General features: G+C 40.0%; 1 protein-coding gene across 1 annotated transcript in view; it reads right to left on the bottom strand.

Moving 5' to 3' along the window:
* Window positions 1-17,598, bottom strand: part of TTC39B (tetratricopeptide repeat domain 39B) — a 124,741-nt gene that overhangs the window by 35,918 nt on the left and 71,225 nt on the right. The window contains exons 4-6 of the mRNA XM_063080465.1: window positions 6,255-6,365; window positions 3,935-4,066; window positions 2,868-2,944 (exon numbers count right to left, since the gene is read on the bottom strand). Coding sequence (XP_062936535.1) covers window positions 2,868-2,944; window positions 3,935-4,066; window positions 6,255-6,365 — 320 coding nt within the window. The remainder of the gene's footprint in view (window positions 1-2,867; window positions 2,945-3,934; window positions 4,067-6,254; window positions 6,366-17,598) is intronic.

Below are 17,598 nucleotides of genomic sequence, written 5' to 3' on the forward strand. Positions count from 1 at the left end.
CACAGATAAAATGCATGAGAGCTTAAACTCCATGTTCCATATACTAGGGTACTTCAAAAAGCTCATGGAAAAATAGAATTAAAAGACAATATGTATGAATCTTTCCATTAACTTTCTGAAGTACCCACATATAAATATTCTTCATATTAAATCTCTTTCATATGCTAGGCACTGCATATAAATATCTGTTGCTGAAGGCAGTTTGAAGCCCATTTGTGGCAATCCGTCAGCCACAAGAGAACAGCAGGTGTATTCCACTATAAACTCATGAAAAGTTTAAAGAAATATACTCACTCCCGCAGACAACCAGACACTCAAGGATGTAAATGAAAATTACCAAGAGGAAAAACAAATCACATGCTAAAGCTACAATGTTTTGACATTCCCCCTCGAACACAAAGTCTGTCTGGGTTGCAGTGACAGCCAAATTCAATAGGAATAAAATGTAACATAATTTATACAAGTCTTATTTCTTCACTGTGGTTGATTTACACTGGGCAATTCTTTAGTTCTTAAAATTAGCCATTAGGCATTTATGAGTAAGTATCTACCAAAATACTTCTGAATTATAAATTCCCTAGTCCACTGAAGGAAATATCTTCATGATGCACTAAAATGTTAACTAAGCACAGCTTTTAGGTATAAAGTCTAAATAAACCTATATTTCAGAATAAGCTACAGTTACATACTAGTTTATTTTTTAGTAACTAGTGAAAAGTAATTTTCTACCTTATTCCACATTTCCTAGAGTGCCATAGTACAAAGACACTATAAAAAGATAAGAACACAGTAATACCTATTTTCAAGACATCTCACATAGGAAGAATTCAACATTCCCCTCATCCATATATGACACATTTTGTGCCCTTTCCTACCTGCCTACAGCAGGAAGCGTGGGCATAGTGGAAAGAGCTGTGGCTGAAGGAAAGGCAAGCCAGGCTTAAGCCTGCCTTGCCAGGTAGGAAACTGTGGCCATTTGCTTAACCTCTCTGAACACCAGTTCCCAGTCTGTAAGGAGGAGGCTACACAAATTAGATTGGATAATGTTAAGGAAAACACCAAGGACAAAATCTTGGCTTTTAAAATCTTTCTCAAAATCTTTTAGAGAGTGCTTTTTTAAAACGGCATATTATCATTATTTTTAAAATTATTATTCATACTCACACCAAAAATACCATGTAATTCTTCCCAAAACTAAGGTAAAAAATCTCAAATGTCAGCCTTCATACTACAAAGAAAAAGGGAGGTGGCGGTCAATGGGCCACTGGAGAGAAGCCACACAGAGAGGGTAACAGAAAGAATATAGATGAAAGGGTCAAATTTCTTCTAGGCCTATTTAACTTTCCATTGACTTTCGTTAGTGAACTTTAGGCCTACTGGGGCCAATTTACATAAATGGCCCAAAGATGGAAAATATGAAGACATATTCTACCTGAAATCAAGGGGACAAATAAATTCTTATGTACACTGGGAGGTCAGTTTCTGGAGGAAAAAGATGGGTTTCAGCTGCCTGGAGTGACCAATGAAATGCCATTCTATTCTGCCATGGTTTGGGGGTCAACACCATATCCTTTTGGAACAAGTCCCAAAGATGCGATATGTCTCATAATCCTCTCATGTAATCAACACACTAGCCTCACATCATGCAAATGTTTCCAAGTTCTCTAATGTCCATAACAAGTTGATAACATTCATCTAACAAAATAAATAAAATTTCATAATAAAACACACTCAAAAATGTGTCTGACCATCAGGAATGACTCTGACAGCTGTATCCAGAACTGCTCTTGCTTAAATCAGCCACAGCTACTTCCAACAGTTTGTGTTACCTCTTCCAGAGAACAAGTTTGACAATGACCACACAGACACAAATTCTCTTGGGATGGCAGAAGCTTTATTCTACAATGGCCACATTTGAAAGACATATTTCTTCTTCTCCAGGATAATCTAGATGCTCCTTTCTTGTAAACCATTCTGACTAGAGTGTAACACTAATAAAACAGAGCTGATCATGAAACTTCTACCTGAACTTCAGTGGGAACATCAAGCAATTGACAACAAGAGTCATTTCCTCCCACCTATTGATCAGGGTGCTGTAGCCATTCCCAGATTCTTGAATATTCCTAAATGTCCACAAACAAATATCTTCCATGCTGTGAAACATGATCATTTTTAAAAGGTATCAAAATTACTTTTACCATGGAAAAAAACTTTAATAGCCTGTAGAAAACTGAAATTCTCATAGATGGATGGTAAAGACACAACCTGACCTAAGTCTTTGAAGAAAAAACTGGCAATACCTATAAATATTTTAAACTTTTAAACCCTGAGTCCCAGTAATTCCACTCTTAGGAATCTATCCTATGAAACACTCAACAAAATGCATGAAGACATATGTACACGGATTTTAGTACAAGCATTATTTATAACAGTGAAAAAAAAAAACAATATAACTGTCCTTCAATGGAGAAAAAGCAAGTAAATCATGGTACACCCATCCTGTGGACTACTATGTAGCTCTTGAACAGAACGAAGTACACTTATATGTACTGACCTGGGAAAACGTCAACGTCAAAAATCACATTGTAGAACAACATGTATTATGTGATTCTACACTTTCAAAAAACGAACAATACATGAACAACAAAAACCCTATGTGTACCTTATGTATATATTTGTATATGAACACAGAAAAATCTGCAAGGCTTCAAAACCAACTATTAACTATGGTTACTTCTTGAAGGGTATGATGGGAAAGGAAAAAGACATTCCATTTACTTTATACACTTCAGCATTGAATTTTATGAGCATGATCATTTTTTCATTTTTAAAAGAAAGGAAAAATTAATCTTCTAAATGACGCTTACCTTCACTCAGCTGTTCCAGTGACCCTCTAGAAAGAAGACTTGAGAAAGATTCTATAACCGTGCATTTTTTCCTGAATCTGCATTGAATAAATAGAAGGGGAGAAGGGAAATAGAAAGAAAAAACAACAAATCAAACTGAACTCCTTTTGACATTCATTTCAGTCACAATCACACCAAAGAGTCACCAAGCTGGAACTCTAAACCCTAAAACGCCTGTAGGGCAGAGCTCACCCATTTCCAACCCTGTACTCCCAGCTCCCGGCACTGAGCTGGCACCTGTGGAACTCAACCCATGCTTACTGAACCCGTGCACGGACAAACCCACGCATACGAACACTACACCTGCAAAGCACCTTCCCTTATCTCTATGGCTAAAATCCATATTTCTGTGGTAAGAATCTCCACAGGCTAAAAATGGAGTTAAAGGACAATATTTGGAAACGCTGTTCATTTGAAGGGCTTGAAGCATAATTATATGAGGATGTAAGTTCATCTCTGTCAAAAATTCACAATGCTAATAATAGCTTTCGCTAGGGTCTTCCTATACACACAAAGCAAAGCTTAAATAAACTAAAAATCCACTTCATTTTGACCAACTAAAAGTGTCCACACATGTCCTTCTTAAACAAATAAAACATTCCCTTCTAAATTTGCAGCATCTCCTACATAAAATGGGAATTTTCCTGGCTTGGCTTGGCTCGGCTTGGCATGGCGTGGCACACAGAACCTAATCTCATCCACCACAGGGAGACTCTGGAGAGGTGCTTGCTGCTAACACCACTGAAATCTCCCTCAGACCTTCTCTGAAGTTCAGGCCCCAAGCTATCAAAAGAGAAGTGGAAGGTATAGATGCCAAATGGGAATCATACTATAATTCCTAATAGGAACTTGTTTATCTCTATTACATAAAACCATGTGAAGCTAAGAAGCTCTGACGCTGAAGTCCTTTTCTGTAGCTATAGCCCACTTGAATCACAGAGCTCTCAGTCAGGCAAACAGTATTCATTCCATCACACAATCATAAATGTTTGTAGTCATATCTCGAGTATTTAATTGCTCAGTCATACTTTTGGCAGGTTTGTAAAGCGTCCTTCATGGCAGAAATGCCATTTTGGATGTCCTGCTGCTCAAAGGTCATGACAGCCTGCAACACCACAATGGTACTGTAGCCCAAGGCATGGTACATGCTCTCCTTAGCCCTGGGGAGAACACAGAGAATTAGTACATTTCAATACTAATCTTAAGAAATCCTAGTAAATGCATGTCCTGACTTTCACAGTAATAACCTTTACTCCTTCACCGTAATCACTGAAATGACACAGACTGTGAAAGGTATACTCTTTAAAGCACAAGCGTCAAAGACTTTCTCACAGGCAGAACAAAATGTTCCAGGTTGAAGTGGACAACGTGTTTTCCCCTGTTTCAGCACAAGGGGGCAGCATGCGAATTCAAAGGCTTCCAGGCAAACAATTTTTTCCATTTGAACAAGGGGCAGCATAATGTCTTCAGCTCTGAAATAAGTGCTAAAATAAAGGCTGCTGGAAATGTACTTTGTGACAGAGAGATTCTGATATGTTTTTTGAAAAATAGAGGCTCATTTAAAATTGTCCCCTCTCCTCTGCAGCTGAAGGCGAAGAAGCTGCAAGATTTTTGCAGCAAGTTAGATCAACCACAAAGGGCCCTGACAAAAGTAGATCTTAGAACCTTGTATCTAATTTATCCAGTTATCTGAGATTCCTGATTAAAGTTATCAAGTTATTAGTGAGAACTGCTTCAGAATTAGTTAATTAGTCCTAATATATGACAGACATCCAGATTCTCAGGCTGTGAAAAACATCACCATCTCTTTTCTCAAAATGTCTTATGTGAATTAATTATTTCTAAGGTTTAAAATATCAATGCATGGTTTTGTTTTTAATTTAAATATTAATGAACAACAGCCAGCTGCTATACAAAACAAATGCAAGCCGCATTATTCTCTTCCCCCTTGGGAGTCATCTAAAGATCCTTCTTCAGTAATCTGCAGTTTATCCTGAACTGTGAGGTTGCCGCCTGTTGAAAAGAACCACAAAAAAATAAGAGCAGCCCAAAGTTAATCGTTAATTGTGGTTGCAAACCTCACATTTTTAACTAAAAGCTCTTCCAAGAGGAAAAAAAGGGATTCAAGTGGGAAAAAAGTATTTTTAACAGTGAAACATACATAAAGATCAGAGAATATAAAACGTGACTGAATAGGATACTAAATAATTTATTTTCATTCCATATTATGACCAGCTGGGTGTCAGTGGCTGAGAAAAAAAGGAGACTTGTTTGAATGAAAAAAAAAGGAGACAGGCAGGTGGGCTAAGAGAGGAGATAGAGAAACAGAGAGGGAAAGACAAGACAGAGAAGACGACAAAGGGAGGTCGGGTCAGACAAGAAACAGAGAAGTCTGAGGGACTGAGGACTGAGGAACATGAACAGGAGACAGGCGGAACAGAGGCTGTGAGACAAGCGTTGGAGACAGCACTGGACAATTTCCTTAGACTGTGGGCTTCACCACTATTTTACCATCTGTTCTTAACCTCTGAAATGCTAATTGACCAATCATGATCACAGCTATTCTAAATCTTAATAAAATTACCACAACAGCTCCTGAGCAGGTAAATAATCTCTAAGATTCAAAGTCAGTGACCAGAGTCAGGTCACCCTACTGACTGCTCAAAGTAAGGAATGAGATTTCCCACTTTTGTGCCCAAGTAATCTTCGAGAAAATTATTATATGAGGTCTAAGCTTCATCCAAGAAAGTGACTGTGCTTGAAGGCACAATGTAAGATTATTACTGTCGAGGTGTAGTCACTCTGTAGAGCTGGCGACTGTGGTCAGAGTGAGGCCTTGTAAACAGCTGAGCACGGTTCTGTTGCCAAATTTGAAAAATTAACAGGTACTATTAATTGAAATTAAATTGCTTAACTTGTTTATCACATAAATAGAGAATCCCAAGAATATTCTTATTATCTTAAATTTCTTTCTAGCATTGGGATTAGCATATTCTGCTTCTTCTCTCCTCATTTCAAAGGAAACTTTTTTCAAAGATAATTAAATTTAAGGGGAACATCCATAAAAATATTTCACCGAAGAAAGCAAAACAGAAGCCCTACAAAATACCTAAGGTGACAATATTTGAACAAATATAGAGATTAAAGTATGAGAAAGAGTCAGAAATTTTCTACTGAGTAAATTTGTAAAAACAGATCTGAATTTTTAAACTAACCAACAGTAAGGGGTCTCAACCAAATTAGCTTATAAATATTCTGATAGAAACAGATAAAATAACTTACAAGCATGACGTCAAAAAATCATCAGAAACATTTGACAAACATTTTATCTAAAAGAAAGTTAATTACCATGGACGAAGCAATTCTAAGGCATCTGTAAATTTGTTATTTAGAAATAGGTTCAATGCCACTTTGCACTCTTCTAGGGCACTCTTGAGATCCATCTTGGCTGATGATGAACTAAAGATCAAGAAAAAAATACACAGAATTTCTATAGCTTTTACTATTAGCAAGTTGTTCCAGAGACTGTATGTGTAGACTATGGAGACAGAAGAACAGGCTGGATGGGATTCTCACTTTGCCACTGAACTGTGTCTCTAACATCCCAGAGTCTCAACTTCCTTATCTGTAGAACGGGACCACCGCCACCCACTTCATAGGGCTGTTGTGAGATGAGATTAACTACAAATAATGCTCACAGTAGGCACTAAACAGATGCTATTTCCCTCCACCATCACTCCAAAGACCCTAAGTGTAGGAACTACCTTCGTCCAAAGACCCTAAGTGTAGGAACTACCTTCGTCCATGCGAGAGGCAGAGATTATTTCAGTTTAGTTTGATTGCATAGGGAAAAAAATGTGCTTCCATGGAAAACTATGCATTGTCTAGCCTCTAGAGGAGACCCTAGGTAATTTGATTCTGATTCTACAGGAGATACCTTACAACTCTGTAAATGGTAAATAATTAATAGCAATGCAAAATAATTGTCTACAGATGTGTAAATTTTGTTCTGGTTAATACAGGTTCCACTAACTTCCCTCGCCCATTATAGAAGAGGCTAATTTTCCTGAATTTGCACATTCACTTCAGCATTCCTTCACTACACATAAATTTGTTTTGTTTTGATTTCTCCTCTGAACCTGTTATAACATCTGCCAAGTGCCCTCATGATTAATGGTTAATCAATGATAACTAATGATTAAATAAAATCTTTAAAGTGTGTTCATTTTTATATCTGTAGGAGTCATGATTTTATCCTTTCAAAAATTGTCTGTTAATCATTTATGATTGACTTTAATCATAAATGATTGGTTATTATTCATTTATGATTGTTCTTTAAAACTTCAGCCATCTCTAAAATGTCTTGTGTAACTACTTCTAATAGGAAAATATTTCAGTAAGTGAATGAGCAGTAGGATGATTTGGTAAACAAAAATGTTAAGAAATAAACTTGAAAAGTGTTAAAGTTGAATTTCCATGCCACCGACCTCTTCAAATTCATTCTTTAAAGCAAAGTCTCACATCAGGTACTGATGTGGCACTACATGGAACCGCTCTCTGCCTCAGTCTTCCCATGGCTCCTTCTTGTTACTCAGATCTCAGCCAATGAGGCACCAATTCACAGCAGCCCCGCTGACCCCACCCCATCCTGTCTCACTGTTTTTTCTCCATACCACTTATTACTATCCTAAAGAATCTCATGCATGAGCTTTTGTGGACATGTTTGTCTGTCTTCCCTCTCTAGGATATAAATGCAAAAGGTTGTTTTAGTCACTACTGTGCCACCAGTGCCTTCAGCAGGACCTAGAACATAGCACATGCTCAGTAAATATTGTGGAGTGGGTGGCTTGGCGGATGGTTAGAGCTGCTCTGGGTAGAAACAGAGAATTCCTCATGCCTAGAGTTTGAGGCACCCATCCTCTAGGATGGAGCAGAAATGAGGCAAGCTCTTAATGGAGGGATAGCTGGAGAGCTACAAATCACTTTGCCCTTAAGTTTCCAATGAATGAAGAGATTAAACGAGAATGCTAGAAGTTCACAAACCTCTCACAGGAAGGTTTTTCAAAAGAAAATTGGTTAATACCTCCCATATCAGTCCATCACCACAATTGTGTGACACTGTGTCATAAACTTCTCTTGAGTTCACCCTGTTTCATCTCTACCACCCAGTCCAAGTTAGCCATCATGTCCTGCCCAGTGTCTGCAGACCTATTTCTCCCCCTCCAGTGAAATCTTTACCTAGAATTCATTCAACAAATAATCATGGAGTGCTAAGTATGTGCCAGGCACCCTTCTAGGGGCTGGCAATACAGCAATGAACAAGATGCACAGGATCCCCCACTCTCAAGGAGCTTTCCCTCTACTGGGGAAGGGAGGGAGACTTACACAAGTCGACCAGTAACTGACTAAGATCATCTCCGACTGGGATCAGTAGTCTGAGACAGAACCTGGTTAGGGGAGTGGGGTGGGCTGAGACCCAGCATTAATAAGGATGATCACAGAAAGCTCTCCAAAAAGGTGACAGCTGAGTGCTGTACAATGGAGCCAGCCACAGCAATATCCAGGTTGGGAGAAGGGGGGATTCTAAACTGGGAATGTGGCAAGCAAGGCAGAGAGCAGGAGAACATGAGGACAGGAAACAGGCAAAAGCCAAAACCACAGTGGCAGAGAGGATAGATCTTATGCTAAGAACACAAGGGAACACACTGGCTCCACTCCCTTTCTAATCACCTTCAAATCACCCTTCAAATATTAGCTTTCCCAATTTTACCTCCCACCTGTTATCCTCATCTTCACTCCCACCAATTCTCTCAAATGTTACAGCTCATCCTCTATTCCAGGAAATGGGCTGTGAACAGATATTGGTCCCCCTGCCAAACATCCACCTCTGCATCTCAACTGGTCTCACTGTCACCTGGGAGGATATACAACCATGCATCCTTTAACAAATGCGTCATTAGGCAATTTTGTCATTGTGTGAACGTCCTAGAGTGTACATTCAAACCTAGATGGTATCGTCTACTACACACTTAGGCCCTATGCAGTAGCCTATGGCTACCATGTGAGGAATGCACTGCACTAAGATGTCACTAGGCAATAGGAATTTTCAGCTCCACTATAATCTTACAGGAATTTTTCAGCTCCATTATAATCTCATGGGACCACCGTAATAAACGCAGTCCATCATTGACCGAAATGTCACGCAGCACGTGATTGTACCACACATGCCCCAGCTTAGTGGGATAAACAAAAGTGGTAGCACCTCCAAACATGGTGAAAGGGGTCTTAGCCAGAAAAACAACCATCTTTGGGGTAACTAAGACCAAGCAGAACATTTCAGTCAGCCCTGAACTTGGAAACTGATAATTATCAATTCCTTGGTTAGCAGAAGAAATGAGAGACTGCCAGGAGATGAAGTCACTGCCCCTTATGTCGATTTACTACAGAAGCGGTGCACCTACAATTACGGAGTGAAACTAAGTTTCCTGTTTTTCTTAACTCTCTAACTGGCTGCAAACAAGAGGCGATATAAGGAGAGGCAGACAGCCTAGCTGGTTATAAACTCCCCTTCTTACTTAAAGGAAAACTGCATTCACGTTAATTAGAAATCCAAGTCAGGTATATTTATGATGTTTGACTAAGGTTATTATCCTTGAGCTCTCCCTAGGAGATAAGGACTCCAACCTCGAGGTAACATCAAGGACTTGAAGCTGACCACAGACCCTGTGACGCTGAAGTTTCTAATCCATCATGGGACCCTGACATTTGGCTCAGGCCATCTGCTGCTCCCAGACTCTTCCCCCCCACAAACTTTTTCTTTAGAATAAAGACCCTTACCTCATCTTCCTGCCTCTTCCCATTTATAAACCCCAGAACAGGCATCAGAGGTGGGACGATTTTAGCCTGGTCACCTCCCAGATGCCAGTTATCTGAATAAACCTTCTATCCTTGCACCAACCTCTGGACTTTCGAGTCATTTGTTCAACGCGAGAGGGCAAGCCCAGCCCGGTCTGGTGGTAACAATGGTAACCTCAATCCTTCTAAGCGGTTTATGATATGTTCACCTGGAATTAACACCCCTCTCCAGAAACGCCAGTGCTACCATGTGTTCTGCAAGCAATGACCAGGAGGGCAACTCTGATCCTGGCCAGGAGTTCTCTCAGGCACCTCTCAGAGACACTTGTTCCTCTCCATTTCCACTGTCCTCACTCTAACTGAGACTCTTACCACCTCAGGTCTGAAACCTGAAACACCGTCCTAACTATTACTGGTCACATGGTTCTCAAACTGCAGCATGCGTTAGACTCACCAGAAGGGCTTGCTGAAACACAGACTGCTGGACCCTGTCCCCAGAGTTTCTGACACCCTAGGCCTGGGATGGGGCCGACAAATCCCCAAATGATACAAATTCTGCTTCCATGCTCAGATTACTCTTCTCTACCTAAAGCAGATGTTCATCAGACTGTCTCCTAGATGAAGAACCTAAATTGGCTGCCCATAACTACTACATGAAGTTCAAGCTCTTCTTCCTGGCTCCAAGGCCCTGGAAATCTGGCCCCATCACACCTGTCCAACCAGAGGAGAGATGAGCAGGGCTATTTAAAAACAGCCACATATCTTGCGAGAGGCTCATCAACACGGCATCCCCCTCAAGCCGGGCATGATGTAATGAAAAGATTCCTGGACTGGAAATGGGAAGTCAGCATTGCCATTCTTTAGTCATGTGATCTTCCGAAAGTCCCTTAACCTCCCTGAGTCCCTTGCCTCATCTTTGAAATGCCCTCCCATTCCACAGCACATACAGGAGAAACAAAGGCAATGAGTGCTAAGAGCATGCCTTTGTGAACTTTCAGGCCCTGTGCAAATTAACCATCAGATATAAATCTCCAAAAGCCATGCAAGCTCAGTCCACAAAACTCATGTTCCTGACCTGCTGGAGCTCTGCCCAGGTGCCTTTCTTCACATATATCTTCATACATATCTTTCTTCCTGTTTCTAATTTAGAAGATATGTTCATTTAAAGGCAGAGTAAGTTTTCTAGTATTATTTTTAAAAAAGAAAAAAGTACAAAACTAATACATACTTATAAACATTTGGAACTATACTAGCATTATCACCTACATTCCAATTCCATTTCTTCCTTTATTAATCACTTAATAACCTTGGTTGCAAAAAGCTACATTTAACATAGCAGATAATGATCTTTGCTGTGGAACCAGATCCTTTTATTCACTACTTGACTCCACTCCCAACTATATATGACCATGGCAAGTCACTTTTCTTCCCTTGTACTCAGTTTCCTTTTCTGTAAAATGGATCTAGTGAAAGTCTCCACCTCATAGGTTGTGCTGTCAATACACATAATGTGCTTAGGGTGATGTGTGCCACACAGAAACCCTCAAGTAATGCCAGCCATTATTATGACTATTTTGTAAATAACTGAATAGCCTGCAATAATTCAGAGCTGTCAAGTACATAAATTAAAGGGAATTTACTTTAATAATAACCTGTTTGTTCATTTATCTAGTCAATTGTACAATACCAGATAAGCTGGCAATGATTACAGTGGGAAAAGAATAAAATGTCAATATGGAAGAGAGTATAATGAAAAGAAGTTCAGAACATCTGTAGCAACATTCCCTAAAAAGTGCTTCTTATTAAAACCTTATTAGCTATAAGGGCAAACAGAAGCAGAAAACCTAGCCATTTGGAACATATAGATCACATTCCCTTCAGGATAGCCAACATGTCAGAATTTTGCTATTTATAAAGATATGAGAACGTGTGAGTGGCGAGAGAGAGGACTATTATGGATCAAGGGAGCAGAAAGCAGACAGGAATTTTGGATTCTTTGCTAAGTACATCCATGGAAAGTTTCTACTTTCCTCAAGGGTCCAGGATCCCCTTTGCCTCAAGAGCCACATTCGAAGATTTCCCATCATGTACCGATCCCACTGAAACTGTGCTCCTAGATAACCAGGCTGCAGACTCCCGCTAACACTTTCCACTATTTATCTGCAGATTTTGTCTCTACCCTCTGATAACTCACAATTTATACTGACTTATGTTGGTTAGGGAGATAATTGGTGACTTTTTTCTCCTCTTTCCAAATTATTTGAACTCTGTTCATGTTACTTTACCTGTATGTTGAAAAACTGATTTATAAAAATTTTAAAACATAAAAGTAACATTTTAAAGAAAAAGAAAACAGTCTGATCTCCACCACTTCCCAGCTCTGTAACCTTGAACAATTCACTTTACCCCTCTAAGTTTCAGTTGCTTTATCTGTACGATGGGGATGGGTAGTCAAGCCTGTCGTTACTTTGCAAGGTAGTTGTGAAAATCAACTAAGCTCGTGGAAGTAAAAATATAAGCACTTACGTATTTGGGGGCATTACTATAATTCTCCAGGAGTGTCAAACTGCCCAGACCCACCTGATAAGAACCACATACACACTCATACTTTGTGAACTGGCAAAGTTAATCCACATTTAGCTCAAATCTGATTACCTACTATTACCATATTTAACCCATGAGACCTGTTGATTAAAAGGTAAGAAGGGCTTTTTATGATTTGTGTTAAAATAAATAGAAGTCTACAAAACCAATATATGAGAATACTGAGTACCTCTAAACTATTCCTTAGATTTTACTTTTTTGATTTATTTGATAAAATCGATTATTTAAAATAATTGCACACCCAACTGAACAGCAATTAACATGTTAAAATTTTCCAAAAGCATTTCTAATATGAACTTATTTTAAATCCACCTCTATGTAAGAAACGCTCAATAGTATTTAGTTTTTCAACTAAGGATATGTGACCATTGTAAATCATAAACGTTACAGAAGCTACCTAGGAAATTCTCAGATGCGTTAAAGGGCAATGATGGGGTTGAGAACAGGCTACCCCAAAATACGGCACCGTGGCATTTGAGAAAACCTCCGACGCAGGCCATGAGACTCTTACCAGAGTAAAGGAACATCCTTGTCTCATCTGAACAAACAGGCCTTGCTAAGTTCCCTCCAGTTTATTAGCATTAGATCATACTCTCTTTGTACAATCATAACTTCCCCATGACTGTCAACTAAACTAAGCATAAAAAATCCAATGTTTTCCTGTTTCTTTGGGTCTTCATTTCCTCATGAAGGCTCCTGTGTCACATAAAATATATGAAATAAATATGTATGCTTCTCTCTTGTTAATCTGTCTTTTGTTATAGGTGCCTCAGCCATGAACCTAGTGACAGGTAAGGAAAGAAATCTTTCCTCCCTACAGTGACAACAGTTAGACAGTAACACTTCTTCCCACTCCGCAGATCTCTCTGAGTAGGGACTTTGCTGTATCAGTACTCCTGGACTCTCTCCTCTTCATTCCTCCCCTAGGAGGGGAATGAGTTATCTGATTGGTGAGTTGGAAAGAAAAACTGGGCACAAGTGGCCCAGCCCCTTTCTTAAAGGGAAAGGAGGTGAATAAGAGCCTATTCTTTCTGCGATGCAGTGAGCTAAGTGGGGCAGGCTCTATCCCACCCCACCCCGTCACCCTCACAAGGCAGGCCTGCAATTTCGGGCATATGTTCCATTCAGGGACATGGCAAAAAGCCCATCTCTCCACACATCTAAGCCACATCCTCCAATATAGTCTTTGTGAATAACAAGGCTGAGAGTTTGATCTCCACAGGTCTGAAACCTGCACCACTATCTCAACTGGCTCTAAACTTAAGGCAAAAAGAGACCATTCTTCCTAAGCAAAAACTAAACACTTAGGATTTGTATGCACAGAATACTAGTGAGACAAGAGTTTGTTTACTCTTCAGAGACCATTACTAATGTGTGTAATCCAGTCTCTTTTTCCAAGCAAATATAAAAACCTATCTGTATTTGAGGATTCCAGATCTCACTGCCCTCAAGAGCTCCAGGCCAAGGCACCTCAGGTCTATTGATTCAGCTGTGTAGAGTCTAGAGGCTCAGAAGCACCTATGACTGAATAACCGGACAACAGAGACTGTTAAAATTTCTCAGTAATTATTCAAGGGAGAGAAGGGACCCCTGCAAGTTTACAATCTATAGTAGGCTATGTTGGACAGTGAGACCTTTAGACAAGTCACTAATTTCTCCTGATCCATGTTTCTTCATCTGTAGAAAGGATATGAGGCTATGACAATATCTACTCAAAAGGTATTAACATTTCTGATATGAAGATCGGAAAAGACAAAAATATAAATGCAAAAGGTAAAAATGCAACTAACTGCACTGAAGGAAATAAGGTAAATATTATCATTTTTGAAAGAATAAAAGTGCCTAATCTCTGATCATGTGAATGATTTAGTCATTCTTCAGACTCACACAAGAGAGCCGAGCTCTGACCCAGAGCCAGCCCTACGGTGGCTTCACATGCTTAAGGTCATGTCTCCTTTAGTAATCTGTTAATTAATAGGAAGAGTGGGGTTTTTACCATTTTTCTTAAAAACCTGTCTACAAAGCCAGTACATGATACATAAATTCCTTCAAATTACTTGTGCTGTAATGCCTTCTTTTCCTACTCTGATGTGTTAATAAGTACAATTATAATAAGCTACTCGTTGGTATGGTAATATTCTTGCATTGCCCAATACATCGCTAATAAAAGTAATTTATTTTGAAATGGTTTCTTGGCAAACATTGGTAACTAGCCTTGTTTATCCTACTAGTGAAGATGCTGGACAACCACAAGCAACAGAGCCAGCTCCTCAGGCGACCACCCAATGAGTGAGGAAGAAGTGTGCAGAAAGAGTGACATGTGAGCACAGCGAGAAGGTGAGATGCGCACCAAAACCCTGCCTCGGCTTTCCCGAGCTCGTCCAGAGGTTTCCTTCTTAAAGTAGGAGGGATCTTTCCAAGAGGGTATGGTATACAAGGGCCTTCAAAAAGTTCATGGAAAAAACAGAACTGAAAGATAACACGAATCAGCACAGAGTCTTAGCTGCCTGGAAAATATACCTAGCACTCTTCTCACACAAAAAAAGTAGGCAAAAGCACGAGGCTGAACTCTGTATGACGATGTCTGGGCAATTTATCCTGCATTTTTTTTTTTCATTAATTGTGGTAAAATACATATGGCATAAAATTTACCATCTTAACCATTTTTAGTGTACAGTTCAGTAGTGTTAAGGATATTTACACTGCTAGGCAACCAATCTCCAGAACTTTTTCATTTTGCAAAACTGAAACTCTATACTCATTAAACAATACCCTCTATCCTGCTTTTTTACTAACCAACCCAAGAGAGAGTTCCCCTCTTCACTCCCAAGCCCCTAGTCAAATTTCTGCTATAATCTTAATCATTTAGCCACTTGGAAACCTCATCCCACTAAACAGTCCCTGGAATTCCACCTCCTGAGTGCCAGAATTCCCTGCATAACTCTGGGACTGCCCAATGCCAACCTTCATTAAGTAACTATAGCTACCAGTGCTCTGTACTCACACTGGGCTGACATATCTAGGTTGGTAAGCGAAGTATAAAACCAAGTCTATAAAAGGTTTTCTCTCCATTCCTTTAATCCTGAGACCCTAGACCTCTGTTGTGCTTTCTGCTTTTGATGAATTTCTCAAGTAGATCAAAAAGACAACATACGCTTTATCTCAGAGATTTTAAAGTGGGCAACCTTGTCATCAGCCCATTCCCCATGAAAAAATTCATATCTGAAGACCTGACAACATGTCTCCCACCTCTAATAAAGAGATCTGGTAAGAGAAGGAAGTGATAGCAAAGCTCCTGGTCAGCGTGAAAAGTCTTTTCTCATTTTTCCAAAGTGACTTTAACATAGCTGTTTCAACGACTAGTGTGTCAACAGATCTGAAGCGATGAACACGAAACGTATAAATGTCTGAAACTTTGTCACAGGCATCCTTTAAGGACACTGGTAATAGGCATCTTAGTAAGTCAAGAATGTCTCTGGACATCAGGATCCTTACATAGGAAGAGTATTTCCTGGCTCTTTCAAGGTTGAAGGAAGGAATCAAAGTGTTTTGGTTCCTTCCGTGGCTGTCAAAACATTTTGTAAGACTAAACAAACAAGAGGGGTTATAACCAAAGAGGCAGACAGGTTTGTGAAAGGAGCACTGGCCTGGAAATAAGAAGACGGGGCATCAAGTTGCAACTCGACCACTGCCTGGCTGTGGCATCCTGGGCAGGTCACTTGACACCCAGTGTTTCTCATTTGTTAAATGGTGACACCAAAACTCCCTTCCCGACTGCCTCATAACTTTGTGCTGAGGAGCAAATATGCGTTTGTGGAGAGAGGAATAACATGCTAGGTGAGGTGCTGTCACTTCCGTGCAGCCTCACTGCACATATGACACGTCCACACACTCAGCTTCTCGTCCACGGCTGAAGCTCCACTCCACCTTGCAGGGCCTTCCAGGCTGCTCCACAGTACGTGTATAAGTGCTTATTTCTACACATGCACTAGAAGACCTACTGATTAAAAGGCAGGGTGGGAATTTTTATTGTTTAGTTTTTAAAAAGAAAAGAGCTATGAAACCTGCAAATGTTAATACAACAATGAAAATGCATCTAGGGCTGGCCCCGTGGCTCACTTGGGAGAGTGCAGTGCTGGTAGCGTCAAGGTCACGGGTTCAGATCCTACATGGGGATGGCCAGTGAGCTCACCAGCTGAGCGTGGTGCAGACAACACCGTGCCAAGGGTTGCGATCCCCTTACCGGTCAAAAAAAAAAAATGCATCTAAATTATTTCTCACATTTCACCTGCATTTCTTCCTTTATATATCTTTAACCTCTTCTTCTCTGACCACTTCCCAACTCAGAAACATACACAATTCTTGTTCATTTCTATTTAAAGAAAAACCAGCAAGAAAGATAACTTTCCCTCAATCTTGTTCTCTCCTAACACAATTTCTCCCACTCCTCTCTTCACAGTCTTTAAAAAGAGGTTTCTCACTCTCCTGACTTCTCCCCCTCCATTTACCTTCAGCCACAACAGCCTCGCTCCTGCCCCAATGTCCTCGAACCCTCCACCCTCCACCCCCAGCTAATGGTCTCTGATGACCTAAGTACAAAATGCAAAGGATACTTTTCAGCCTATATCCATGCAGACCTCTTAGCAACACCTGGCTCTGTTGACCAGATTCCAGAATTCACTCCTCCCCCAAATCCCTTGCCTGTCCTGTGACCACCGACTCATAGAGTCTTTCTCGGTCACACATCTCCGTAGCTCTTACTTGAACTCTCATTCCCTCAATGTCTTCCCGAACATTCCTTCCTCCACCCTCTGCTCTTTTGTTATGCTTACTCTTGAAAACAGCATTTGCAGTTCGTGACATCAACAACTGTGTACGTGCTAAAGATCCCCAGTCTATAGATCCAGCTCAGCTCTCTCTATGAATGTCATGCCCTTATTTATTACTGTTTTCCCTGATTTTTATTTATTTTATTACAGCTTTTAAACTCAGCATTATAAATGTTGATGCGGTAGTTACCTAGGATGAGTTAGAAGATAACTATGAGGGAGAAACTTTTTCTTTTTAATAAAACTCAGACTTCCATGAGTGAAGACATATGGAATAAAAAGGTAATGTGGAAAATACATGCCCTAACATCCTCAGAAGTTATTTTCAACTTCATCTCCATTCCTAAACCCCTTCCATATACTGTGATGGTAGAATCCTAAGACAAATTGCCAAACCCATGATT

This window comes from Cynocephalus volans, chromosome 16 (genome assembly GCF_027409185.1).
Source record: "Cynocephalus volans isolate mCynVol1 chromosome 16, mCynVol1.pri, whole genome shotgun sequence".
Taxonomy (NCBI): Eukaryota; Metazoa; Chordata; class Mammalia; order Dermoptera; family Cynocephalidae; genus Cynocephalus; species Cynocephalus volans.